Raw genomic sequence first — 27255 nt, forward strand, 5'->3', positions numbered from 1 at the left:
GTGGAGAGTATATACCAATACCGAAGAATGAAGATTGAAGATATGATATGATATTGTTATGTTCCCATGTGTGGCTTGGTCTCAGTGTGTTTGAGTTGCTGTGAGAGACAGAATTGGCAGTATAAACGTGGAGGGTAGCAGGCATATCAGTGTAGTGTGGAGGTATCCGACGTAGCTTTCAAGTTCATTCGACACGGGAAGGAGCATAGTAGTCCGATGGACTAGTCTTTGTGATTATCAGGTTTGTATCCAATAGAGCTCTGCAAGTATCATCATGCACAAGCACCCATCTTTCAGTCTCCTCGATCCCAAACGAACCCCATCCACCCACGCACAATCCCTCCCCCGCCTACTCCTCAGGCTGAATACCCTTCTTCTTCAACTCCTCCCTCTTCCTGCTCGCCCTACTCTTCGCATCCTCAACCCACGCCTCATAAGCCCCCTCCCCCTCATTTAACTTCGCCCTCGTAACCGCCTTCAGCAGTTCCCCCACAAACCCCACAAAGTTATGCCTCCTCAAACTATTCTCATACAGCCACCTTGCGCGCTTATCCTCCTGCTCCTCGAGCTCGTCCTCGTCGCCTATCTCCCTGGCCCGGATGCGCAGGTCGCGACAGCAGGCCATGAGGTTGAACCGGATTTCCGAGGCGGGGTAGCGCGCGATGCGGCGTTGGAGGACGGGGATGATTTTGGCGGGGAAGTCGGTGGGCGTGCAGGGGCCGTGGAGGATAGGCGCGGGTTGGAGGCCGTCGAGTTCGTAGAGTTTGTTGTTTATGGATGTGTAGCTGGGGCGTGTGGGTTAGTGATTTGTGGGGAGTGGAGAGGCTCATGGGTAGGTGAGTAAGAGGACTTACGCGATGAAGTGGAAGACATCGTCGTCTTCAGTAGCCGTCCTTTGCGTCTCGTCGACGAAAGGCGAGGAGCGCGCGAAGGAGTTGTGGGTTTCGCGGATGAGGTCCGAGTTTGATAGTGTTTCTCCTCGTAGCTATCCTCCTTATCAGCCACTCATATCCAAAGTATACAGTCCCTGCCTTCACGTACCTCTGGCGGAAAGTCCCCTGCAAATTCCTTGAACTCTTTCAGTTCCTTGCCGATATCCACCTCCTCTTCCCTATTCAGCAGCAGCGAAACGATCGCTTGTGTACCACACGCATTCTGTATCGTTTGCGCAGGGAAGAAGAGCTTATTCGCCGCCTCGTAGTCGTACGTCCCGTCTTTCGGTACGTCGCTGGGTTTCTCGCCGGTCGGGTACTTGAAGAGGAAGATTACACCATACAGTGTACCGAGGGCTTGTAAGTCTGAGGGCTCGAGTGTGGTGAGTTCTTCGAACTCTACGCCCTTGACACCGAGCTTCTCGATGAGGTATGTGAAGACACCCTGTGGGTTGTTAGTATGCGGTTTTCTTGAGGTGTAGTGGTTATGAGCTTACAGCATCGGACTCTATGGTGTTCCAACCTCCCGACATGTTTGTGTAGAGAGAGGGCGGTGTGAGTTTACGAGTGTGTTGTCGCTGCGAGCGGACCTACGCCATCGACAGGCGCCGCCGGAACAACTCCTCGGCCCGCGCTTCGGAACGTTCCGATGCCCCACTATGAATTGGAAGTGAACAAGGTCGTCCCATGTGCTGACCCCTCTACCGGGTATCGCTCCTGTTCATGGAATCATCTTCTCGTGTCACAGAACAAAAGGTCTTGGCGAATATGTATGGGTACAGTCACAGCATGGAGTCAACGCATCAGCCCTGTAATGACGTCCACTGTTCCAAAGTTCCAAAGTTTCCAAGGTTCCAAGGTTCACTTCATTCCAACCGCACCCAAGGTCATGGCTAGAGCAAGGCCGACGGGGCTCCTTACTCAGTACTTCTAGTCATCTCAGATCTCCTTGCAAAATCACCATTTTAAAACGGGTAGATCTGCTGTGTACCGGCAGTTAGATCGGGAGCACGCTCCTCAGCTTGCTTCACGATAAGCTCACACTCTCAATTTCTTTCTCCTTTCAGAACTAGACCTCTATTCCATTCACGTCGCTCATCACTTTCCCTTCCGTCCTATTGGCAGCTATGACTACTAGTATGCATCGTGAGTGGGCCTGTAGTGTACCCTGGTCTGCTTCCCGAGCACGCAATGGAGTTGGAACTTCGCGCAATGGGCGTGGGTCCCGACTACCCAGATACGTCAGAGTGTAAACAAATCCAAAGATATATCAATACTGTACAGTCTAGAGAACTCAACTCTCACCCACAACCATGATTCCAAGTCAAATCCTACTGTTGCTTTCCTTCGGTGTAGCCGCTGTTACAGGGCGCTCTTCCAAACCCAACTTCATCTTCATCATTACCGACGATCAAGACTTGCACTTAAACTCGCTCGACTACCAACCTGCTGTGAAGAAGCATTTCGCTCAGGAAGGTACTTGGTTCAAGAAGCATTTCTGCACCGTAGCACTGTGTTGCCCATCGCGAGTGTCGCTCTTGACCGGGAAAGCTGCACACAACACGAACGTCACAGACGTCTCAGCTCCTTACGGTACGTCGGATATAAAGGGAATAAGCTAGAATCTTGTACTGACTAGCAGCAGGCGGATATCCTAGGTTCATCGAGGAAGGTTTCAATGATGCTTATCTTCCTGTATGGCTTCAGGAGGCGGGCTACAACACATATTATACTGGGAAGCTGATGAATGGACACTCTACCACTACATATGACACACCACGAGCCAGTGGCTGGAATGGTTCTGACTGTAAGTTCAGCGCCATTACAGCTCCACTTTCTAATCACTGACATCTACAGTCTTGATTGACCCCGGAACATACGTCTTCTACAACTCAACCATGACCCATAACCACGACGCGTACAGAAACCTTCCAGGAGAATACTCAACCGACCTCGTAGCCAACGCTGCAGTCACTTTCCTAGAAGAAGCCATCGCAGCACCCGACCGACCTTTCTTCATCGGGGTCGCACCCATAGCCCCTCACTCAGAAACGATCACTAACCCACGCCCTACAAAGTTCAACCTACCCGTCCCTGCGAAGCGACACGAGCATCTCTTCCCCGACGTAAAAGTACCCCGAACACCAAACTTCAACCCCTCCAAAGTACGTCATCTCCTCTTCCCCAACACATTCCCCATCTCACGCTCGTGCCCCGTCAGCCAGGCACAGCATCCTACTTCTCCACACTCCGCCCGCTCAACGCCTCAGAAATTGAGTACAACGACGCCTGGTACCGCGCGCGTCTCCAAACCCTGCAATCCGTCGACGACCTCATCGACTCCATCTTCAACCGCTTGGACCAAAACCCCGAGGTCCTAGAAAACACCTACCTAATCTACACAACCGACAACGGCTTCCATATTAGCCAACACCGGCTCCCACCCGGCAAATCCTGCGGCATAGAAGAAGACATAAACATCCCCTTCTTCATCCGCGGCCCGGGTATTGCTAAAGGGGCTGTTCAAAATATTCCTTCTAGCCATACGGATATCGTACCTACGCTGTTTCATCTTGCTGGCATACCACCCCGGGAGGACTTTGACGGGGAGCCTATTCCTGTTAAGGGAGAGATGCAGGGAAGGGGTGGGAAGAGCGAACATGTTAATATTGAGTTTTGGGGCAATTATTTGGTCGAGGGGAATACGTTCTACGGACAGAGTGCATGGGTAAACAACACGTATAAGACGGTGAGGGTGGTGGGGGAGGAGTACGATCTTGCGTATACGGTTTGGTGTACGAATGATCACGAACTTTATGATATGACGGTTCGTCTCTTTTTCTTTGCCCTCTTTCCCTCTCTTTACTTTAAAGGCCTGAGGAACTGGGTACTAACGAACCCCATACAGACCGACCCCTATCAACTCACCAACCTCCACTCCTCAACCACAACCAACGCCACCACCTGCATAAACAGCTGGCCCATCCACAAACTCACCGCTCGGCTCGATGCCCTCTTACTCACGCTCAAGCGCTGCAAAGGCCGCGTGTGCACGAGGCCGTGGGAAAAATTGCATCCAGAGGGCAATGTGCGCAATCTGAAAGATGCTATGCAGGAAAGGTACGATGTGTTTTACCTGGAGAAGCAGAAGAAGGTTAGCTTTGACGAATGTGCGTTGGGTCAGATATTGGAAGTTGAGGGGCCGCTGGAGCCGGTGGCTTGGAGGGAGGAGTGGGATGAGTGGAGTTGGGCTACGTAGATGATGAGACGGGGTGGGTTGGACTGGATGTTTGTAGTGAAGTGATGGGGAGAAGAGAGAGTATGGTACGTTATACTCAGATTTCTCTCCACGCCCGAGACTACCGAGAATAGAAAAATTTGAAAAGAGTAACAACGCCCAAGTCCCAACTCGACCCCAAAAACGAGACATGCCTCCCTTCTTCGAAGAATCCAGTTTCCACCACATCCGATGACATAACCACTCGTACATTCATTCATCCATCCACAGCACAAGCCGCACAAACCACACACCCACCTATCCACCCATCCACCCCAAGCGCCCGGTACCGCCGATGAACATTGACAGCTGAAACTCCCCTCTCCCCCACCTTCACCAGCATGTAACATCGCCCACGATCTGAAACACAACACCGGTATCAGGCCACCCAATATTCATGGAGAAATCCATAGTCTACCGTATCTCCCATGCTGAACGACCATGCATTCACGACTCGCCGAAAAGCGAAAAGCGAAGGGCAAGTGACTGACTCAGCATACCGGTCGTCGATCACGTGTGGGGTCACTTAATCTATTGAAAGAACCTTGGAATAGCGAACAAGGCTATCGGCCTGATTACCTGCCAGATGAGTGATATTACGGCCGAGGCCGAATGTTTCAGGTTACGGAGGACATCATTGCTCGCCGCCGTCGCAGCATGACGATTGGCAATGTTTGGTTATGTATCAGGTTACGATATCGTTTAGTTGTGGCATAATTAGGTACTTGGTTGGTTGGCTGTGAGTATTGGTATTGGCATTGCCTTTAGGCTTATTGGGGTGAATGATAGTTGTAGCCTCTATGTAAGGTTCAAGCGGGTCGGCTTGCATGGGCGGATTTTGTAGTGGACGATATATTGGCAATATGGAGGATTGGAGGGGTGAGTATGATGGGGTGGTGGTGTGTGTCTGGGATGTGAGATCGACGATACACAGTAGATATGCGTGAATATCAAAATGTTGATTTTGCAATGGTAGAGGTGCATGTTCGGCTGGTGGATCAAAACCCCCCAAAGCGTTCGGAGGAATTGACAGCTCACATCACAGTGCACGCAATGGCCCGTGAGGGCGGAGAAGAGGAAGTGTCTGTGTGATTTCTCTGTGTCGCCTGCCACACTTGCCGGTAGAAATCGCTTCCGCGCCAATGGTAGCTCAGGGTGCGACGCTTTTTATAGCTCTGGGCCGACGGGTGGAGAGGGATGCTTTGCATGGTCGTGCAGGTGCAAAGTGTGGCTTGCAGATGGCTGGGGAATGTGTATTGCGCGCGCGCTGAAAACTCGACATTTTGTGTTAAAACTTGCATTTGGTAACCGGCTTGGCTTCGATGTCTTGTTGTCGTGTGACTGACGGTGTGGTGTCGCGACATGAAGCCTCTTCAGACGTCATAAAATGTATGTATAGTAACGTTCGGATGTTTTTTGTGGTTGCTGAATCGCTGAGTCGGTTAGTAGTGCGCTGGCTTAGTGTACGCTGGAGCTATGCTGAGGCTACGCTGCAAAGGCGAGTAGGCCATCGGAAAAGACCGATGCGACGATGGACGAAAGATGCGAGTGGAGAGGTGTCTTGTAACCCTAGTCGCAGAACCCCAGAGAAAACATGGCTGCATGGGTAGCCCTAGATGCATGGTCGGCTGCAAACTCCCAGGGTAAAAGGACCTTAATCCTAAGAATAGCCACCACGGATCTATGACAACCAAACACCAGCTCGACGTAGGCGTGTGGCTGAAGGAAGACTAGCCTGCGAATACACATCTTGTCGCATGAACCTGCTTTCGCGCTTTCCGCTATGTCATCTAGTAGAGTTTTAGCCTCGGTGGTTGCAAGAGGTAGCTGGTAGGTAGGCGACGGGTGCCGCCGCGATGCCACTGGTTCCTGGTTTAGAACTCGTATCTCGTGGCAGCTACTTGTGCTCCACCACGCGACGGTCGCGACGGTATCGCGCGTATAGACAACGTCATAGGTACAGCCCTATGAGGATGTCGGCGACGAAATCGAGATATCGTCACAGCAGCTGCGATGTGTGGATGCAGGCTGTTGTGTCAGGCGCCCACGAGCAGGGTCGCGTAATTACTCAGTTACTGTATAGGCCCCGCCAGCAAGCATTCTCCGCTGCATGAGATATTGCCAGACGCGGGGACATTGAATTACCCAGTACCTAGGTATTGCGATGGTGTCGCCCACTGCCTAGGCGAAGTCACAGGCGAAGTCACCCACGAGTGGGAGCGGAAGTCACGCTTATTCATCGCGCGGCGCCCTTCCGTCGATAGCGGAGACAGGAATAGAGCGAGGTCCGCCGCCACTGCTCGGCGCAACTGGATGCGAAGGAGCGGTATGAGCATAGCGGCGTGAGGATGGGCCAGCGTAGTATCGATGGAAAATCAGCGCGATGAGAGTGTAGACCCTTTTTGCGTGCGGTCTGGTGACAGGTGACGCACGGAGGGCTATTTTTGACCGCGAGATATTGAGGGCCCCGGCTTCCGCAGTGTTTAGCGATCGCTGGTGGCATCGCATCAGCAACGTCAGTCTGATTCGCGCACCTCCATCAAAGCGAAATGCGAAGCTGGACGCTCACTGAGAACATCGGGCACCCATGTCGCCCGTGGTCGCCCGTCACGCGTGGGCGCTGCCACCTCACTCAGGGCTCTGGAGCTGTCTGAAAAATTAGCAGCGCGCGCGCCCCGAAGCTGACCCGGCGAGCAAGCATGGCGGCCTCCTTCACCCACTATTCCGCAGGCGGCTTCCAACTACCCGTTACAGCATGGCCAGCGAGCTATCCAGGTGCTACTGGTCGATCGTTCTCCACGCACGGCCCGCGCAGCTGTTGGCGTTTCCTCGGTCGTCGGACCTGAATGGCCGTTTTTCACGCCTCTTGCGCTCTGAGCCCGAGCCCCAGCTGGAGCGGCTCATGCACCTGCACGCTCAAACGTCTCCGTCCCAAGCGGATTGACAGGGGCTTTGACCAGAGGGCCACCAAAGGCTGCTTTCTGCGACATGGCCGTCGGCGAACTAGCACCTTCACACTGCACCCTAGCCCTGGGCTCAACCCTCGCCCGACAGGGGCCGCTTCATTCATCCAAACACGTCCGTCGTCTTTGAAGGACGCAGCGCTGCATGTCTGAAAGCGCCCTGCCGACTGCGAGGGTTCACGTCTCGCTGGAACCTTAATCCCCACGGGAGTTACACCGGGGCTATGTCATACGAGCAGGAGCCAGCCGGTGCCATCTGGCAATCAGTCACTCCATCGTCTGTAGCTCCCGCAAGCTTCTCTGCCCTCCCTGCTAGCCTCTCCCGTCTCGCGGGCTGCCACCCAAGTCCCTCTTCCGCCGCTCGTGGCGTCACTGCAATTTGTGTGGACGCTACCTCAGGCTAACCCTACCTGGCCCCGTTTCTCGACGTTTGTCGTCTTTGGGACCGAGCACAAGTCACCCTGCGCTTTTGCCCGCATACCACCCAAGTCCCTTCTTCAGCCTGGCGAGCCTCTAGTCCATAGCCTTGTCCTCATCCTGCATGGTCATTGTGCAGGGGGTAGGTTGCAGACGAGCTTGACCACTTCCGCTGTCACGTCGTCCTGTCGTACCCTCTTAGCCTGTCCGCCGGAGGTATTGCTGGCCTTGCGTCAATATCTCTCCAGCCCTAGAGCTATCTAAGCTCATCCCATCTGCACTCTGCACTATATATCACCAGAACGCCCACGAACAGCCTCCAAATCACCACCCTGTCCAATTTAGTCACCGGTTTCGACCCCATTACCCTCGCTTTATCAACCGCTCGCCAGATCTACCGCCCGCATATACACAGCCCCTCGTCTATCCCACCTTCCCGTCCATCTCGCATACCACACAACAAGAGAACACTGCCTGCGACTGATCCTGTGCCCTGACGTGCTACCACGACCACGCCGTACGGTCCACTTCCCACTCTCGCTAAACTACTTCATCTTCCTCTTGAAAAATGGCTGGTCCCGGTGGAGGCCCTTCAAGGCGGAGCCATACCAAGTCCCGAAAGGGCTGCAAGACGTGCAAGAGGCGGCATATTCGCTGTGATGAAACATTCCCGCAATGGTAAGCACCAACATCTCTTTGTCCACGACTCATGTACTAACATTTCCCAGCCGCAACTGCACCAAGCACCAGGTTCGCTGCGACTACATGGACAGTCCAACTGCCATGATGCCAGAGTCTCCCCAGTCTCCTCAGCAGCCCAACCTGCTCTGGACGCCCGAGATCGAGGCCACTATCGAACTCTGGAGACAGACGGGAGAGTTCCCTTTCCCCGAGCTCCGAGTATACCCACAGCCGCAATGGCGCGCCTTGACGACGGTTGACCTCCGTCTGGTGCACCATCTTGCCTCTATCTCGAATGAGATGTTCAGAAATAGGACTTCGAAATCGACCCTCTGGACCGACATGATGCCCAAGTACGCACCTACCACCCCAAGCGACTACGCCCAAAAGCAACACTAACGTTTCTAGATTCTTGAGCATAGCCGCAACCCATCCATTCGTTATGCACAGCATCCTCGCCTTCTCTGCCTCGCACTTGGCCTGGATCTCTCAATCAACCGAAACCCGAAACCTCGCATTCCATCACGCAAGTCTTGCTCTCAAGGGCTTGCACGACGGCATCACCAACTTTACCAAGCACAACTCAGATGCTGTACTTGCGGCGTCTCTCCTGCTTGCATGGCAGGCGACAGACTGGTAAGGACTACCCGAGTATATTGGGGTAATCAAAACTGACGCAGTCATTTAGGCGAGGCTGGGCTTCTCTAGTCACAGGCACGAAGACTGTAATTCAATCCATGCAACCCTGGAGACATGAGTCTCTGTTCGCCGACTACATCGCAGAGCACACGCCTATGCCAAACCGACACTTTATGAACCCGATCAGTACCCCGATATCGCCAGAAGCACGAAGAGAGCACATGAACGCCCTGGTCGATATCCACGCCTCCCTCCAACGACTACAGCCCTACCTCACTCGCAACGAACAGGAATCGAAATGGGTGGACCAACTCAAGGGCTACCTCGACCGCCTGCGATCGTCTAACCAGCCGCAAAGCCCGGAGGAACAGTTTAACCAACTGTATGCATTACGGAAGTGGCTGTTCTGGGTTCCCATTTCACTTCTAGCTGCGAAGCGTGGAGACGTCAACGTCCTGGTTGTTCTGGCTCACTTCTACGCTACTGCGCTAGCCTTGGAGCCAATGTTCCCGGATGTTGCTTCTGTCTTTGTCGCGGACCTTTCCCTTCGCCCATTGGAGGAAATAAATCAGCTGGTGCAGAGTTTCCAAGACCCTCGATACGATGCGCGCATGCAGACCATGTCCTATCTGGTGCAATTTCCTATCGACATGGTCTCGTCTTATAAGACCCGGCGAGAATGGTCTAGACAACAGATGACATCTATTTCGCCGATGCAGCAGCAGTCGGCCTACGCACTGGAGAGCATCAACCTGGACCTGGAAAACCACATTGCACAATACAGCTACGGCCAGAGCCTGTCTCCCGCCTTTGCGCCATCACCGCTCACGTTCCTTCCCCATGGCATGGCTTCTGCACCGACGTCACCGTACCTCGAAGTCCCGCGATCTGGCACCGTCGACACGTATGGCACAGCTAGCAGCTACGCATCGTCGAGCAGCTATGCGTCTCCGCTGGGGTCGCCTGCAGCGCTGCTGCCGCCATACTCGGCCCCACAAGAGCATGCATTCGCATTCGGAATGCAATCTGGTTATCCCAGCGGGTTCGTGGCTACACCTATCTGGACGTGAACGACGCGCTGAACGATCCCCCAGGAACCAAATGACTACTCCGATGCAGATTGTCGCTTCTCAATCACATACTCCCGCGCTGGATGATGTAGATGACAAAGGCCAGGCGTCCACTGCGGGGTACCTTCCCAGCCAGTACAACCACGCCTGAGAGCACCATGTCGGCGGAAATTCGAGGAACCATGCGCACGCAACGAAACCTGACATCCGCCCGGCCCGTCCTCGCTGTATCCACAGGTGTGCGAGACGAACAATTTCCGATCGATTGATCTCTGTCAATCATGACACCCGAGTCGGACCTATGACATGCCACCACTGGCACGGTGCTGTGGCTTCCGCCGTAAGCCGTTCGCGGTTTGGCTGCTGCGGCGCTTCGGCGCAATATCCGGACAGACGCAAGGTGGACGGAACAACAAGTGGACATGTTTCGCACCAACATGCAACGCGCGCATCGTCCCCTGTTATGTCAGCCGCAGTTGGACCGGAGTTCGCTACATTGTAGGAAAAGGCGCATCGAGCTGCGGGACTGATGCCCGGCGTGGAGGAAGCCTGACGAGGCTCTCACAGTACGCCACATAACGACATAATGGAGAGCTTGCATAGCGCAGCGAACGAACAACCACGCTCAGGGAAAACGTCTTCCTCATTGAGCGTCGTCCGCACTTCCCCGAGTACAGAGAAGAGCAAGGATACTTAGGCACCAGCTAGATAGCAATGCACAGAAGAATTAAGGTTGTCCAACACTGTCCTAGTTTCTCAGCCCTAGTCCTAGTTTCTCCATGTGATGGCCAGGGTCTGCCCTGCATGCTCGCGTGAAAGATGGACAGGTCAGCTACCAATTTTAGCCTCCTGCCGCCAATCAAGACCGAATCCCCCACCATCGCTTCCCATTATCAATTATCAACCCAGCACTGCGGGTTTACGTACAAGCATGTTGCCGACAATGCAGTCTCGATTCAGCGCAATAGTTCTCTTCAATGCCGTCTAGGACGAAATACGCAGGTTTTCCCGGATGGGTAAACCCTGACGAAAGAAAGGATAGTTAAGGATCAAAAGACAACGGCCGCGCTAAGGTATGACCTACAGCGTACAGTAGGCTCGAGCTTGATGTCATACCAGTGCGCTGGATTTCGCTTTTCGCGGGTAGCGGGATAGGATTTGCTCACTCGCCTAGCCTGGCTAACGCGTACGAATCGTCACACCGTTCTCTCACCAGCCACGCAGCAGGTTGTCTGCGCCAACCTTGTTTTGTGTGGGAATGCGAAAATGCTGTGATGGCTGCACCGCCACAGAATGCTCCGGCTTGGCGTACTATTTGTTGGTGCAGAGACCGGTCAACGTTAAGATGATAGGGCTGATATGGTGTGTTCGAGGGGAGTTGCGCATCAAAATGTCGATTGGTCGTCTTTTGCGTGCGGCGTCAGGCGTTTGGAGGATTCTAATGCATAACCATAACGACAACAACGGGAGCGGCATCCATGTCAGCCACAGCATGCAAAGCGGAAGGTGCAAGCGAAGTTCCTATGATTTTCTCGCAATTATTCCACTTTCTCGCTGCCTTCGCCATTTCCCTCGCCAGCCATCACACACTTGCCGTCGCAACACTTGCTTGTCAATAAGAAGGCTGCCTTCGGCTTTGCGACCCCAAAGCGGTTCACCGACAATTCCAGCACTTTGTTACGTCTTAGCTAATAGTGCTCACGCCAGGGTCTCCAGGGTTGTTCTTGGATTGGGACTGCGAGAACCATCTCCTCGGCATCTCGGTACTTGAGCACTTACAAGGCATATCCATGGTCTGCCCGAAGAGCGCGAGAGAGAGAGCTACCCGGTAGTGTTGCAACTTGCAGGTTGAAAAGTTTGGGTCGTCTGCTGGCCAGCTGCTTCAGACATCCCAGATAGCAGTTGCATCATGGGAGTCCGGCAGGTTGCTTAGCCGCGTCCCTGGTGTCGAGTTAGCGGAAGGACGATGGACCAGGGCAGGCGAGTAGAAACTCTGTGCACACGCTTCCTTGCTTCCTCCTCCTCCTTCCAACAAACGTGCCTCCCCAATGCGAGAGGGCGACCCACAAGAAATTTCCGCCGTTCCTGAGGGACGCTCTTCAAGCGGCTCCGCTCTCTTGGAACGTTTGGGCTCCGCTGTCTCCATCGCGCCCTACACGTTTTTTCACGTCGCTGGCCGCTGAGAAGTCGGACGTCCAGGGCATGTCCCCCACTCTCCCGTGGCCCACGGCCTCCGTGTGTGGGCTGTTGCGGTGCTATTATGCCGAGATCTCGTCTCGAGGACATGGAAATGGAGTAGGTTTGCATAAATGATCACTCATCATATCCACCTCAAGAATCGGAACTTTGCGAACTATCGGATGATGCAGATGGTTTTCCACTCGCCATAGTATCCTCTTTGTCGCAGCACCATGACACTCCAAAATTCTGACCTGGCAGAACGCAACGGGCACTACCCGTGGTGTACCAGCGCGCTGACTCGAGTCTCACTCGACGTTTGGTTCTGGGTTCACCGCACTTGGAATCCACCAACCACCGCCCGGGGCTCGGATCTGGCTTTTGTCCGGCTTCCGAAGGAGAGAGAGAAAACGTGACGCGACGATCAACCACCAAACCAAACAAAAAAAATGCGTGAGCTCGGTCGGCCGAAGGATGCCACCTGCGCTCGCGCACCCTGCCAGCGCTCACGCACCAGCACCTGCAGGAAAGCAGATCTCTACTTTCTGACAGCCGTGCAGCCCCAGCAGCAGCAGCCCCCGATTTCTACTAATACCGAACAGGTCATTGATAATTTCTATTCTGGGGATCAAGCGTGCATGGGTGGGTGGGTGTGTGAGCCTCAGGCTGGTCATTGTCATGTCGAGCCGAGGCGGAGGGTCGGTCGGTCGCTGTAGGTACATCATGGTACTGTGTGTACATGAACCTAGGCGTGATGAAGCCGAATGCTGGAGAAAGTTCCGAAGCCTCGACGATATGATCCGCGCGTACATAAGGGGTGGCTGAACGAAGGACGAAACGAGTAGCCTCGCGTCTGGCACGGACACCAAAGCTGCGTTAGACTGTGTGGCTGGCCTGTCCCCGACTTGTGTCGCGCTCACTACCATCGCCATGGCGCATTTTCGCGGAGAATGCCACGATGCCAAAGTTCGTTTTCCTCTGGTTCACCACCTCGGACAAGCACGATCCGATGGGTTCTGGCGTTTCTGGCGCTCTTCTAACGCCGCGCGCGTCGCATTGCCACGTTTCTGGTGCCATGCCCGCGCCCGCCAAAAAAGTCTTTGGAAGCGAAAGCCGACCGTCGACGCTGCTAACTAAATAAGTTCGCGAAGACTAACACCCAACTGCCTAAACTCTACGTCGACTTCCAACCATCAGCTCTCGGAGACATCTCCTACACTACACACACCTTTTCGCCCGCACATTTGCCTGAACTGATTGCCGGACGGAGCACCCCACGATGTCATTATCAGTCGATTCCCGCATTCCTTCCTTCCGACCGCCCACGCCCACACTCCGATAACTAATTAGTCGGGACTATTTAGTCGGAGAGCTAAGCCTCACCTTTGTATGCTTTCTGTGTCTCCAAACCCCCCAATTGGGGTTTTGGGGGAGGGACTAGGCTGTTTGCGGGCATATCTAAGACGGGGGGAGTTGACCCGCTGGATGGTAGATCTGCTGGTACTGTGCATGCGATGCGACTGCGACTGCGATTGCGATTGCGACTCTGCTGTGTTACTATGTATTGCCATTGACAGTAGTGAGGATGTTACCTTACGGTGAGGTTGCAAAGGGATCAGCGAGTACACTGACACGTAGCGTGTGTATTTGGATATGCAACGCATATCGTGGCATCACAGCATTCGCACTCATGGCACCGCTGCCTTCACTACTACTAAACATATCAATCCCAACTCGAACAGCCCAACAGACACTTAGTGTTCAACGCGTGGCAGGCGTGAAACATAGCTGTTGAAGATCTTTTTCCCTGCGTACAAATGTCTAAGACATGATTCGTACATCGTACATCGACAAACCTCCCAAACCCAACAAGCCTTCACTACCCCTTCCAACCCTAGAAAACAGTGGATAAGCACGGTCTCCTCTCGGTCTTACCTCCCTAGCAAACGGGCGAACTACGTTAGGTAGGTAACGTGACTGGGTGTCGTACGCGGTGTTGATCGCTTCGGACGCGACGCGTAGCTTCTGCACTGGCTTCTTACTCGGTACCGTCATACATTCTCGTATTCACGGCACGTCCCATTAGCGCGCACGCTGCCCAGGTGAGGCTGAAAGTTCGGTCGGTCGGTAGTGGAACGTGGAATGTGGGTAAGGGGAGGACTTTTTTATAACTCCGAAATACGAGGTTGGTGCGGAAGAAGGGTTCTGGAAGGTGATTGGAGAATGTGAGATTGGGTTGGTGGGGTAGTTGTGTATATTTGTAGATAGTTCACGGATACAGCTGTGATCTTTTCTTGGGGTGGTGTTTTTCTTTGGTACGAAGGATGTAGCTGCATACGCGAAATGCATGCAGATTGTTCGGGGCGATGATGGGATTGTTGATTTCTCGGCCGAAGAAGTGGTTGATGTGGGGTGGGTGTCTTTCTGTGCATATGTTGGTGTACTTATTTCTAGCTGATGTAGAGAATCGGAGACAGCTTTTGGACGTGCTGCGAAGGTATGGTTCTGTTTTGTACTGGTATACTTCTTGCGTGCTGAGAAGATGTTAGCCTAAATCAAAGTTGGTTATTGGCTACACGTGCTTCAATTCTCATGGGCCAACTTGTCGCGGACATGTTGACGAAGAATGCTCTTCGGACTTGCCGATGATGGGCATGTATCCTACCTTTTTCGTGTCTTTTTCTTCGACAGGGAGTAGTGAGTGGATGCCCTGATCTTCAAAACGGCGGTAAGAGAAGAGATAATATAGCTGATCTTAGTAATGATGCCGGTCAGACGTTGTCGAAGCAAGGTTCGTTCGGAGAGTGAGGCGTGCCTTGGGTACTTGGAAATGAGAAGAGCTTCATGTATAAAGATGCTCCAGAACACCTCCCAGAGCAAATGCAACACAGTGGAACGAACGACAAGGTATTGTATTAACCCTTGAGATGCTATGAGTCGTCGTTCTAGTCTGCAGACAAGCTTCCATCAATATGGCAGCCCGAGCGGCACACCAGCCCACGTCGTATGATGAGCCTTGTTCCCAAAAAGCAGCTTCTCAAACTGAAGCCTCAGAAACCCGAAAAAACTAACGAGCAACGAACCAAACTCATAAAGAAAATAAAGAAGCGCAGCGAACAGCGCGAACGCCTGATCCAGCTCCGTGATCTCGGAATGCGTATGTGGCATCAAGCCGCATCTTAGTCCCTTGACCGATGTACATCGAAGTAAGAGCACTAAAAGCGCGTAACATCCTGTACAGAGGAGTGCGGAGATGGTTGCGAGGATGTGCTTGAGCACAGTATTCATGTGCGGTGGTAGCGGAGCGAAAACGCTGCCGTATTGAAGACCCAACGTAGTCGTTATCATGAGTCCCATGGTAAACACTGTGGTGCCTGACCATCCGGTCATGATAGCTCCATTATGGAGTATTGCATCTAACAATTGCATGATCGAAGGCAGGACCAGGCCCGTGGTTATAATCCAAATGCGTCTTTGGCTTGATTGCACTGTTTCGCTTGGATTGTCTTTGTGCGTCTTCCATATGCAAACCAACATCTGCATCCATGCATGCGGCATGCCAAGGTTCAACACTGCCAGCGCTGCCTGTAGTTGATGCATCTGGTTGCTGAGTAAGGACTGTTGTTGTCCAAAGGTTTCTATGGCTTTGGCAAGTTGAGTTTCGACTCTTGCAAGTTCACTCGTAAGATCTTCTGTTGTAGGCATCGAGTAAAAGTCCCATAGTCCCGGGGAGGCTTCTGTCGTATCTCCGATGTGGATTTCGGCATCTTGCACTTGAAGCGTGGTATTCGTCAGGATTGTGTCCACGTCCCATAGTCTAGGCTTATCCCAATCTGACGGCCAGTGCTGTAGGAAGACCAATGTATCGGCATCTTGTCTGACACTGACGAACCGCTCTCGTTCTAACGCTTCCTTTCTCGATGCTAGTTCGACGAGCTTTCCTCCGAAGGATAGATATCGGAAAGAGTCTATCGCTGCCCAGTTCATGTATAACGCGTATGCGATGAGGTGGAGATTGTGTGCGTCATCTTCGAGTAGGATCGGTGCCCAAGATGCGATGAGGCTGATGCACCAAGCTGCCCATCCGCCTGGACCGTAGAAGCCGCTAATCACCCAATCTTGGTTGCCAGCTTCGGTGCCGTCACAGACAAGACTGGTCATGATAGCGAGAGACACAAAGAAGAAGAAGAGAGCGCGCTCTTGATCAGAATGGGCCCTGGTTTTGGTTCCGGCTGATCATCGAGATTGTCTTGGGGTATACGTTATGATTGCGATAGCTTTGATGTCGCGAGAAACGCAGCCGTACGCTCATGGGTGAAAGTTGCGGGACGATTTTGATGAAAGGAAAGAGAGATGGAGTCGCGCGGTATACATTGAAAGTCGCGAAGAAGATGGTTGTGATTGGAAGGAGACACGGTCATTGACGCCCACGTGGCGCACTTCACTGTTTCACTTGGGGGCTGAGCAATCTCGCTTCACACCTCTGGAAGGCAGCATCAAGCAAGCCACGTCTACCACGAGGAACTAAGAAAACGACAACACCACTGTTCCCCGCTTATACTTTCATCAATATCTCACTTGCCGCATACGTACAGGCTGTCAAGATCCAACAACTGCTTACAAAAACATCGTAGCCGGCAAGCTCCTTCACGCATCTTGTCACGCAATCAGTACAACGCCACCATCATCGCCTCATTACTCCTCTTTACTCACAGAGCGATCTTCAACATAGGTCGAATTACTGATCATTATGCCGCAGGATATTTCCACTCTCCCGAGAGCATTCTCGGTGTTGGATCGTAATCTCCCTGACTTCACATAGTAGCCACAAGAAGAAAGCGAGGCGGGCAAAGGTGGCTGTGCTCGAGAACTGGCTTACTCCTTGCATAGCCGCTTTCCGTTCGTGATCGCGGTTTCGTAGACTTCGAGAGGGTTTGACATGTTGCAGAAGTTTCGGTGCGGTATACAGGTGAGAAAGAATAGAAGGCGATGGTAAAGACTACATACTTACATGAGGTAGGAACTATCGAGAAGCTCTTCATGGATGATACACGTAGCTTCTCTGCTCTTTCCCCATTCTCTTCTTTCCGCTCTCCCTCGCCTCAACGCTAAAGTAATGGAATCATTGAAAGATGGAACAAGAGCTCTGGATGACCTGCGCATAGATGCAGTAAACATTCTTACCGCTTAAAACATACCAGCTCTTCCACCACTGCCAATGAAACAACTTCAAGCTTTGCACTCACCGTGTGCCTCAATCCCACGCGGAACGATCAACTCAAACACGCAAGTCAGTTCAGGGTTTCCACGTCTGGCTAAACGGCACATGTTCAAGTTCACAACCCGACCCTTGCCCAGAAAGCTGAGCATGAACGCGTACAGCAGCAAACTTCGTATCCTCCAACTTTTTAAACCCAGTCTTCATCGCCTCTGCCCGCATTATCCTCGCCCATACATTCGGGTAAAATCTGATGTCGCGACTGTATCCAACGGGCGTTTGGTGCAGACAAAGACTCTTGTCCAACTTCGCACTGCTGGTTTCCTTTTGCTCATCAATCCTGGCCTCCAACTCAGTGACAAACCTGACGGCGACGTCCAGGGGCACGCGCAGGATATCAAGGCCGCCAGTGGCGTCAGGTCTCTCGATGGGCAGAGCGAAGGGTTTGAGAGGATCCAGAGAAATGTGGATACCGGTACTGGTACGATTTTCCCCAGTGAGAATGACAAGCACAGTCTGTGTGCTCGCTACTTCGCGGAGACTGACAAAGCCATCTGTTCCTCCTTTAGCTCTTGAGTCACGGCGGTCGCATATGAGAATAACGGCAGGGAGAAGTGGATGCATTGAATAGTTCTACATATCCAACGAAACATGCCGTGCTTGAGCACAAAGCGATAAATATGCCCTCAAGATATCTGGTAGGCTGTCCGGACCCGTACCCGCAACCCTCACGGGCGCAGCGAAGAAATGGGCAAACTCGATATTTAGCTTAACACAACCTCGACGCCATTCTTCGTATATAGCCGCAAAGACACCACCAGACATGCAAGACTTCTCGGGGGCATGCGGAGCCCCTGTCTGCGCTGACTGGAGCCAATAAAATGCCGTGGGCTTGTTGCAAAGTTCCTTTGCTATTTCGCCTACCGTGCCCTCGACGTCGCGAACGACTACACGATAGCGGTCAATCGAGGTCCAGATCACTTTTTGCATCCAGCGGAATTGTGCTTCTCTTTGGAAGTGCCAGGAGCGTTTTAGGTTGGCGATGATGAGCGATTCTGCTAGCGATTCGAAGATGATCGCGGGGTTGCGCCATGGGTATGGTCGTCCGCCCATGAATTGTTCGTGGACATTACTATTGTGCTGCAGAAGGTATTGAACGCGGTGGCGGTTTTTTGTGCGTTCAGGAGGAACTGAAAAGAGATAATGCTCTCCAACAAATTGAGCGAGCGCTAGGTCTTCACTTTGGTACGCCAAGTATGGCAACCTGGAAGAGTACTATGGGTCTCTATGGAGACCGAATGTGTACGTTCGTGCGATTTGACAGTAAGAAAAGGATTTTGTAGACCGCGTGTCTGGTGAACAACTAAATTGCTGTTAGCCACGAGAAATCCATAGCTAGAAGTGATGACAGGCAATGTAGACAGAAGGAAGAATTGATACGATAATTCTCGCAAGTGGGAGAGCGTGTATATTGACAATCAACCAACTCATCGCTTTACTACTACAATCCAAAAGCTACCACATGAGTAGCCAAAGCCAGCCGCAATCCAATTTGAACGCGCTTCAACGCACATCGAGCCATTCTATCCAATAAAACGCCAGCAACAGGAGTATTCGTGTGCTTAATCATTCGTGACTCCACCCAGAAAGCAAGCAAAAATAAACGTAACAATGCTCGCTTCCAGAACGCCAGGTAGTATGGGCCATAACAGATCAGGCCGCTCAAAGATATGTTTCGCTGCCACCCATGCAGTCCGTGGAGACATTTCCCACAGCGGTGCGTTCGATCCATAATGATCCTTCGCAATGAGATGGATCCAGCCTCGACAAAGATAGGAAAAAGGAGAAATTTGAGCGATAGGGTATAGTGAAAAGACGCAATCTTCCTCTCAGATTCGTCAAAACAATGGAGAGTAGAGTAACACAAAAGAAAAAGGACTTCCAGCTCGTCTAGCGGGGTCCACGCGGTCTCACACCAGCCTCCGTCGCGCTCCTCACTCTGATAGCAGGACGCCGTATCTCTGGTGTATCAGCCATCGCGGCATCATAGCTCGGAACCGGTGGACTTCTTTCGCCAGACTGCTGCTGGTTCTGTAGAAGCGGTGCTCGCTCGTTCCAGTATCCGTTTCTTTCGTGGTCGGCCGTGTTGCGCAGGTTGGGCGAGCCAACAGGACTACTGTACTCAGGAGGGAGTTCGCCTGGTGACAGGAGACCAAGACCCTGGCGTTGGTCTACGGGGATTGTGGTTGTCGCGTGATCGTCGTGGCTAGTCCCTTCACCGACATCTTCGTTAGAATCGACCAGACTAAGGGCGGCTAATGAGATGTCGGTTGGACTGCGTTGCGGACCGGGACTTGTTGGTACTTGGCGTCCGAGACGCATTTGCTGGCTGCTGGAGCGGCCGTGACCGAAACCGGCTTGGATGTAGCTTCCGCCCATGCCTTCTCTTATGCCTTCGCGACCGGAGTCGAGGAGTATGGATCCTTGTTCGCTGCCGTAGGGGGGTGGGGGTGCGAGACTGCCGGTTTGGGGGGCTAGACCCCATTTCTTGACGTTGGCTTCGATGAAGACGAAGCCCATTTGGCCGAAGTTGACGTGAACTTGGCATGGGCCGTTTGCGCCTACGGTGGGGAAGAAGTTTTGTGTTTTGAGACCGTGGGCGACGTCGTCGAGTTTCTTTCCATTTCGCGTGAAGAAGATTGTTCCTGTTCGAGGTCTGTATCCAACGCCAATGACGTCTCCTTGAACGTAGGAGGGACCGTAAGCGGAGGGTTGGAAGGGCTGGTTGTATCGGCGGTTTCCGTTGGACATGTACGATATCGAGGCTTTGTGGTATCCTGACAAACGTTAGTAAACGAAAAAAGAGAAGGCGTGGTCGTTGACAAACCTGGTAGTCTGAACAACGGGTACGGCTTCGTTGTGACGCCAATCGCAATGCTAGTGTTCTCGGGCTTCTCGTAGACCTTGGCTTCCCAGTAGTAGACTTCGTTTTGCTTCGGGATCGGGAGGTTGCTCTGGACGCTGCACTCCGAATCAAAGAACTCAATTTCCGTGCGGCCTTCGACAAAGCAGTTGGCAATCTCTAGTTCGGGCTCAAATTCCCAGGCGGACACTCCCTTCTCTTGTATAGCCAAGAACTGCGATAGTGATATGTCGGTTTGAACGGACTCGGGCGGGTTGGCTTGCACAAAAGCTGTGGAGGTTAGCTGGTGCTCTCCCTGCACAATAACCTGCCTGGCATACCTTTCGCTCTCATGTACTCTGTTCTTTGCAGGTCGTCCATATCCTCTAGCGCCTCGGCCTCCTCCTTGGCAAACTGTTGCTCGTCGTCATATTCACCAGGCCGCGTTATCCGGTCGAGGAAGATGCGTCCTGTGTTGGTGTAGCGGAAGTAGTAAACAATGGCGGCAATGATAAGACATACGCCCGCAGCGCCCAGCACGGAGAATATGCCTATCATGATACCCTTGGCCGTCGAGCCGAGAGTGTTGTTGTATCTCGATATCCGCACGTCATCGAGCTGTGAGGCCGGTTGTCCGGTAAGGATGGTGGCATGCGCAAAGGGCGCATTGCCGGTCGGGTAGTAGGACCTGGAGAGTGTCGTGTGCGGCGAGCCCGCTTGCAGCGGTTCTTGAGGCAGCATAATCGAGCTGCTATGGGGGTTGCGACTCGGTGAGGGCGGGTGCGATGGGCGCAGCAGCGCTCGTTCCGGGATGAAGTCGTCCAGTGGAGTCGCTGGACGGATCAGTGGGGGCCGGTAACCACTCGTTGACGTGCCGCGGCGGATGGCTGGCAGAGCTGGCGACAGGGCAGCGACGCGATGGGGCGTGGTGAAGGTGCGAATTGCCGTCGGTAGCAGTGCGCCGTCGTGGGTGAGGGTGAAGGAAAGGCGTCGAAGTGTGATGGTGGATTGGCGTGATTGTGAGATCGGCGTGAGACGTCAAGTGCCTGACGCAGCTTGGCTTGGAATCGCGCGGCGCTTTGCCACCTCCGCCTGCACACGACACTCTGAGCCCCCGGGTCCTGGATTCTGCCGATCTACCCGTCACGTTACAGATTCGCCGCGAAACACCACACTTGGGAAAATCAATACTTTCGTAGGCTTCAACGGCGTCCCTTAGCATTGCGCTGGCTCCCTTCGCCGTCTTGAAGCGGTAATCTCGACCATGGTAGTCGTCGCGCAGCAATCCAGACCGAAAAACCAACTCAGACTTGCATGGCCACGACATCATGCGTGCACTACTCTTCTAGAAGGCTACGAGCTTTCCTACGACACAACAGAAAGTGCTAGACTTGCATCACTCTCGGTTCTGGTCCCTCGCAAAAAGTAGACATATCGCTACTCCAGACATGCCAGAATAGACAGGCCAAAATTAGCACTTGACGCGATTGCTTTTGTTCAAGCGCGGGGAAATGCTTCTGAGGCACTTGATCCACTGGCGAACCCATGTCGTACAGTCCTGAAACACCAACATAGCAGAGCCGCCTTCAAAGGCGCTTCAGCAGCTAGTGTCTGTGCCTGATATCGGTAAGCCCTATCAATATCTCGTTACCGCATACATAGCAAGCGAAGTGCTCTTTTGAGCTCGTCTTGATGTCTTGAAGTTAGCAATATGGTTCATCCTTTTTCATCACGCAAGGGGACTTCTTTGAGTCGCGACGACTTCATAGCCTGTTGACATCATGTTGTGTTAAATGGCCGATTGCACTGGAATTTGTCCCGCGCTTCTATATCACACAGCCTGGACATCAGTCTTGCGTCGTTCTACGGATAGGATGCCTACCCGCTCGCCATTGACGTCAAAGACGTCAAAGCTCATACCCTGAGTAATCGATAGCGGCTCCAATACGTTAATGAGGAAGAAGCAAGAATAGTCATGAGTTGTCGAATAAGGCGTATGATACATGACTTGATAATTTGAAGGAAGCAGTTGGAAGTTTGGAGACAGACCATGCTCTCTCAAGGGAGGCGTAAATTCAGTGATGACTTCGTGCATGACCCAAAGGAGAGGAGTCAGTATTGACTATTGTCAGATGACATCGACCAACAGTACATTCGCGATGACGTTTGTTCGGAATAGTGTAACTTCAGACTGCATCAAGTCGCACGCGAATCCGGTAGTAGACAACTGTCCGTGGGGGTATTCATGGGCGTGATATACTGACTTCATAGACGGCCCATGCGGACGCAGCTCATCGACATAGGCTGCAAGTAGTTCAAGTCTGATACGAGCCCCCGTCCTTTGTCATCGACTGAAGATGGTGAGGTCCTAGCGATGCGTTTTTCTTGGACCAGGTGTATTGCTTTCGCCCTGCTGGCAGCCATGAGGCAGTCGCTCATGTGTAACTGGAAGGAGGCTCAATTGTACTATCATCATAACACAAGGCCCAATATGTCCATGTCATGGTACACGCGAATCACGCAAGCACCCAAGTGAGCAATGGATGCTATCCGGAATCAGTTCTGTACCTTGCTTACAGTGGGTCATTGACCATCACAATGTGACTTCCGTTGTCGGCGCCTTCTGGCTCTTGACGACTGGCTAGTGTTGTCGACCACTTACTGACACATGGGCTGTGCTGTACCTTGAGCGTGGAGTAATGTATTTCGAAGACGGGTAGTGTATTGCGTGACTGAGAGAAATGACTGAGCCTTGACGTTCTTGATGTTTTTGAGACTTCCTCACGGGGTCTCCGGAAGTGAGGTTGAGGAGTAAGGGTCATTGAGCTAGGAAAGTGAGACAACCTTGGAACAGGACCTCGGGAAGGAGCGATGGCGATGCACGTGATTTCCCTGAAGCACTCACATGACTTTTTAGGTGCTGGCCGGACGTCAATTCTCGACTGACGCGATACCGGACGGCGTTATTGAAGCAGGAGCACGATGCAGGTGCTGCGGTACGACGTGTGCTAAAAGCACCGACTTGTACAACAGACGGCTGATGACAGGTGCTGTTTTCGACTACCGCGCAGTATCGACCATTTAGGTACCGTGTGAATGATGAGGCGCGATGAGGGCGACTTTGTTTGTTGGTGTGGAAGAGCTGGGGAAGTCTTGCACGCGTCTCGCAGTCACGTCGCCCTTTTCTACCGAGCCCGCCCGACTTGGGCGGTCGCAAGCAGGCACATCACCCCAGCAGACGCGCACTCACTGAGATTACGACCTCGCCCGCTTTATACCGCCCCTGAAGCTCGCCGTCTCGGCCTTGGTAAAGGCTGACTGCGCTCGCATCCTCGACTCAGTCGCACGGCAGCTGCTCCTTCCTAGCTCACCGCCCGCTGCGCATAATTGGGTCGCAAGCAGAACCCACTGCACGTTACGGGCTCCCGCGTCATTCTCGAGCAAACTTGTTGCACTACACGCAAAATATTACAGCGAGGGAATAATTTGTCGGCCGCTAGAAAAAACATGTTCGTCGCCTTGTAGCCCGCCCTATTGTCTGTTTCGCGTGAAAGGCTGGTGAGCACTGCCCCTCATTGTTCATTCGCCCATGGCTTTCCCCGTCAGAGCTAACCATGAAGCGTACCAGCAGAACAAGCTTAAGTCGCCAGGGTCTACTCTTTTTTCCGCCTGCTTCACCTCCGCAGCGCAGCCCTGCTTTTCCGCACATACCCAATTCGAGGGTGCTACTAGACTCTCGCACACACCTTCCCCGCACTGCGAAGTAATCCACCGCAAATATGGCGTGGCAACCCCAAGAGGAGCCCCTGCGACAGCTGGCGCAGTGTCTGAGGGACTCGCTGAGCGGCCATGATCAGAATGCGCGCAAGAATGCCGGAGAGGTTCGTTTGTCCCTGCTACGAATTGCATTGCTGTACTGTGCTGACCGCGGCGACCACACAGATGCTCAAGTCGGCCCAAACTTCACCTGATATCGACAAGTACCTCGCCTACATCTTCTCCAGCAGCCAGCCCCCGTCCGTCGTGAACATGGACGCCTCTCAATACTTCCAGACGCGCGCTGCCGCTGCCGTTATGCTCAAGAACGACATCAAGACCGGCTACAAATCGATGCCCGACTCCACCAAGGACTACATACGATCAGTGATACTTGCGGGATTGCAAGACTCGACTACGCAAATACGGGGCTACGCGGGAAATGTCATAACGGAGATTGTGCGCCAGGGCTCTATTATGGGCTGGCCCCAGATTCTCTCAGAGCTGGTCGGCATGGTCAGCAACGCCGACGGCAGTGTCTCGACACAGGCGCAAGAAGGCGCCATGGGCGCGCTGCTCAAGATCTGTGAGGACAACAGGAAGGCTCTGGACCGGGACTACCAAGGACAAAAGCCCCTCAACTTCCTCTTTCCCCAGCTGCTCGAACTCACAACAAGCCCCCAGCCCCGAGTACGCGCCGACGCATTGGCCGCTATCAACGTATTCGTCCCAGAGAAGCCCCAGGCCGTCGTCGCGAACATCGACATGCTCATGCAGCAGCTTTTCAAACTAGCCACTGACCCCAGCGAAGACGTGCGGAAACACGTCTGCCGAACCTTCGTCCACATAGCCGACATCGCTCCTCAGATGATAATACCACATATGGAGGGTCTGGTCGAATTCATGGTCGCACAGCAGCGCACTGAGAACAATGCAGACCTGGCTTTGGACGCGGCCGAGTTCTGGCTGTGTGCCAGTGAGGATGAGAAGATGAGGGACCACCTTGGACCATATCTGGCCAAGATAATACCTGTATTGCTATCCAGCATGGTGTATAGCGAGGATGAGATTCTCCGTCTAGAGGGTGAAGAGGAGGACTATGAGCAGGAGGATCGGGAACAAGACATCAAACCTCAGTTCGCATCAAGCAAGGCCGCGCGACTTACCACAAACGCGAACGGCGAGACGGTCCCAGGCTCGAATGGAGCCGGATTACCCACAGGCGATGACGATGGTCTCAGCGACGGCGAGATTGACGACTTTGACGACGATGACGAGTTCGGCGACCCCGAGGAGATGTGGAACCTTCGAAAGTGCTCCGCTGCGGCCCTTGATGTCCTCGCATCCGTCTTCCACGAGGCCGTATTCCAGGCGACTCTTCCATACCTCACAGACAACCTTAACCACGCTGAATGGCCCAACCGGGAGTCCGCAGTTCTGGCTCTTGGCGCTATTGCGGATGGCTGCATGGAAGTTGTGGAGCCGCATCTTCCCATGCTCACTCCATTCCTCCTGACACTACTGAACGACCCGAAGCCTGTTGTGCGCCAAATCACATGCTGGACTCTCGGTCGCTACTCGGGATGGGCTGCGCATCTTGACGGGGCTGGCAAGAAGCAGTTCTTCGAACCAATGATGGAGGGCATTCTGGTGAAGATGCTCGACACCAACAAGCGCGTCCAGGAAGCTGCGGCGTCAGCCTTTGCAAATCTCGAGGAGAAGGCCAACGTTGAGCTAACCCTATACTGTCCTGTCATTGTCAAGCAGTTCGTACAGTGCTTTGCTATGTACAAGGACCGGAACATGTTCATCCTTTACGACTGCGTTCAGACACTGGCCGAACACGTCGGACCTGCACTGGCAGACGACTCGCTCGTCCAGACACTTATGCCCGCGCTCATTCAACGATGGAACAAGGTGTCAGACCAATCAAGAGAAATGTTCCCATTGCTGGAGTGCCTCTCATATGTTGCCACGGCTCTCGGACCCAAATTCGCGCCATACGCAGCTGGCATATTCGCCAGGTGCATGAAGATCATCCACCGCAACCTCGAAGAAGGTCAAATGGCGGCTGAGATTCAAGGTTTCGAGCCTCCGGACAAAGACTTTTTGGTAACAAGCCTTGACTTGCTCAGCGCCATCATCCAAGCCCTCAACTCCCAGGACAGCGCGACACTAGTCACACAAGCACCAAACTTCTTCAACCTACTAGTTGTCTGCATGCGGGACCCAAACAACGACGTGCGACAGTCTGCATACGCACTTCTCGGAGACTGCGCCATCTACGTCTTCCAACAACTCCAGCCCCATCTGCGAGACGTATTGACCACCCTCATCACACAGTTAGACGTTTCGCGGATAGATTCTAACAGTCTCGACACTGGATACTCAGTCATTAACAACGCCTGCTGGTCCGTCGGCGAGATTGCCATGTGCCACAAAGAAGGCATGGAGCCCTATGTTGAGCAGTTGCTCCAGAAGCTGGGTAACATCCTCTTCGACGAGCGCGTCCCCGAGTCTCTAAACGAGAACGCAGCCATTGCTCTCGGTCGTCTAGGTCTCGGTAGCGCGCCCTTACTCGCCCCCCATCTCGCTCAAATCGCTCCTCCTTTCCTCCGCGCCATCAGGAAAGTGCAATGGACGGATGAGAAGTGCCACGCACTCACTGGGTTTATGTTGATCGTTCTGGCCAACCCGGGAGCCATGGAGCAATCTCTTCTGGAGTTCTTCAGCGATATGTCACAGGCTGATCGGAATGTTGTACGCGGACCTACGGCTGGTCGGCAGGTGCAGGAGACGTTCCAGAAGGTGAGATCATATCCATACTGATAACGAAGAGCACAGTCAGCTAACACTATCACCAGGTCATTCAGCAATACAAAGGCATGATCGGCAACTTCGACGCCTTCCTCGGAGGCCTGCCTTCCGAGCAGCAGGCTCGCTTCCGCGAGTTATACTCCGTCTAAGTACAAACAAAAACCATATCAACTTCCGATATCATCATTTCCCACATGTGTGTGCGTGCTACCGCGGGCGTTGAATAAGGAATAGGACGAAGGAAACGTCTGGATCTTAGAGGAAGAGAAGGGAAGTAGGGAAATACCAACAGGCCGCGTCCATACCATCCTTGTATGTATGTGACTCTGATAAGGAGGAGGAAATGGGACTAGTGATAGCATTTTCGGCAGGCAAATAGGGGGGTGGCGGGTGATATCTACATAG

General features: G+C 53.2%; 6 protein-coding genes across 6 annotated transcripts; 3 read left to right on the forward strand and 3 right to left on the reverse strand.

The window, feature by feature from the left end:
- Positions 1 to 349: 349 nt before the first annotated feature.
- On the reverse strand, positions 350 to 1465 carry J4E86_008496 (uncharacterized protein; the record flags this gene model as incomplete). Its single annotated transcript, XM_051449007.1, has 4 exons — positions 350 to 785; positions 855 to 985; positions 1042 to 1377; positions 1430 to 1465. 4 exons carry the CDS (start codon positions 1463 to 1465, stop codon positions 350 to 352), a joined length of 939 nt encoding a protein of 312 aa, XP_051300004.1.
- A 780-nt stretch (positions 1466 to 2245) lies between these two features.
- J4E86_008497 (uncharacterized protein) lies at positions 2246 to 4191 on the forward strand (the record flags this gene model as incomplete). Its single annotated transcript, XM_051449008.1, has 4 exons — positions 2246 to 2525; positions 2790 to 3097; positions 3154 to 3759; positions 3841 to 4191. The coding sequence occupies 4 exons, from the start codon at positions 2246 to 2248 to the stop codon at positions 4189 to 4191; spliced, it is 1545 nt and encodes a 514-aa protein (XP_051300005.1).
- A 3966-nt stretch (positions 4192 to 8157) lies between these two features.
- On the forward strand, positions 8158 to 9979 carry J4E86_008498 (uncharacterized protein; the record flags this gene model as incomplete). The annotated part of the gene is made up of 4 exons (XM_051449009.1): positions 8158 to 8267; positions 8318 to 8623; positions 8679 to 8906; positions 8959 to 9979. The coding sequence occupies 4 exons, from the start codon at positions 8158 to 8160 to the stop codon at positions 9977 to 9979; spliced, it is 1665 nt and encodes a 554-aa protein (XP_051300006.1).
- Positions 9980 to 15612: 5633 nt separating this feature from the next.
- On the reverse strand, positions 15613 to 16318 carry J4E86_008499 (uncharacterized protein; the record flags this gene model as incomplete). Its single annotated transcript, XM_051449010.1, has 2 exons — positions 15613 to 15645; positions 15689 to 16318. 2 exons carry the CDS (start codon positions 16316 to 16318, stop codon positions 15613 to 15615), a joined length of 663 nt encoding a protein of 220 aa, XP_051300007.1.
- Positions 16319 to 19325: 3007 nt separating this feature from the next.
- SSH4 (Rsp5p-dependent ubiquitination, sorting of cargo proteins at the multivesicular body) lies at positions 19326 to 21018 on the reverse strand (the record flags this gene model as incomplete). Its single annotated transcript, XM_051449011.1, has 3 exons — positions 19326 to 20212; positions 20263 to 20568; positions 20619 to 21018. The coding sequence occupies 3 exons, from the start codon at positions 21016 to 21018 to the stop codon at positions 19326 to 19328; spliced, it is 1593 nt and encodes a 530-aa protein (XP_051300008.1).
- A 3038-nt stretch (positions 21019 to 24056) lies between these two features.
- J4E86_008501 (uncharacterized protein) lies at positions 24057 to 26999 on the forward strand (the record flags this gene model as incomplete). Its single annotated transcript, XM_051449012.1, has 3 exons — positions 24057 to 24158; positions 24220 to 26841; positions 26898 to 26999. The coding sequence occupies 3 exons, from the start codon at positions 24057 to 24059 to the stop codon at positions 26997 to 26999; spliced, it is 2826 nt and encodes a 941-aa protein (XP_051300009.1).
- Between the last annotated feature and the right edge of the window lie 256 nt (positions 27000 to 27255).

The sequence above is a fragment of the Alternaria arbusti genome (genome assembly GCF_024043155.1).
Source record: "Alternaria arbusti strain BMP 1465 chromosome Unknown scaffold_13, whole genome shotgun sequence".
Lineage (NCBI taxonomy): Eukaryota > Fungi > Ascomycota > Dothideomycetes > Pleosporales > Pleosporaceae > Alternaria > Alternaria arbusti.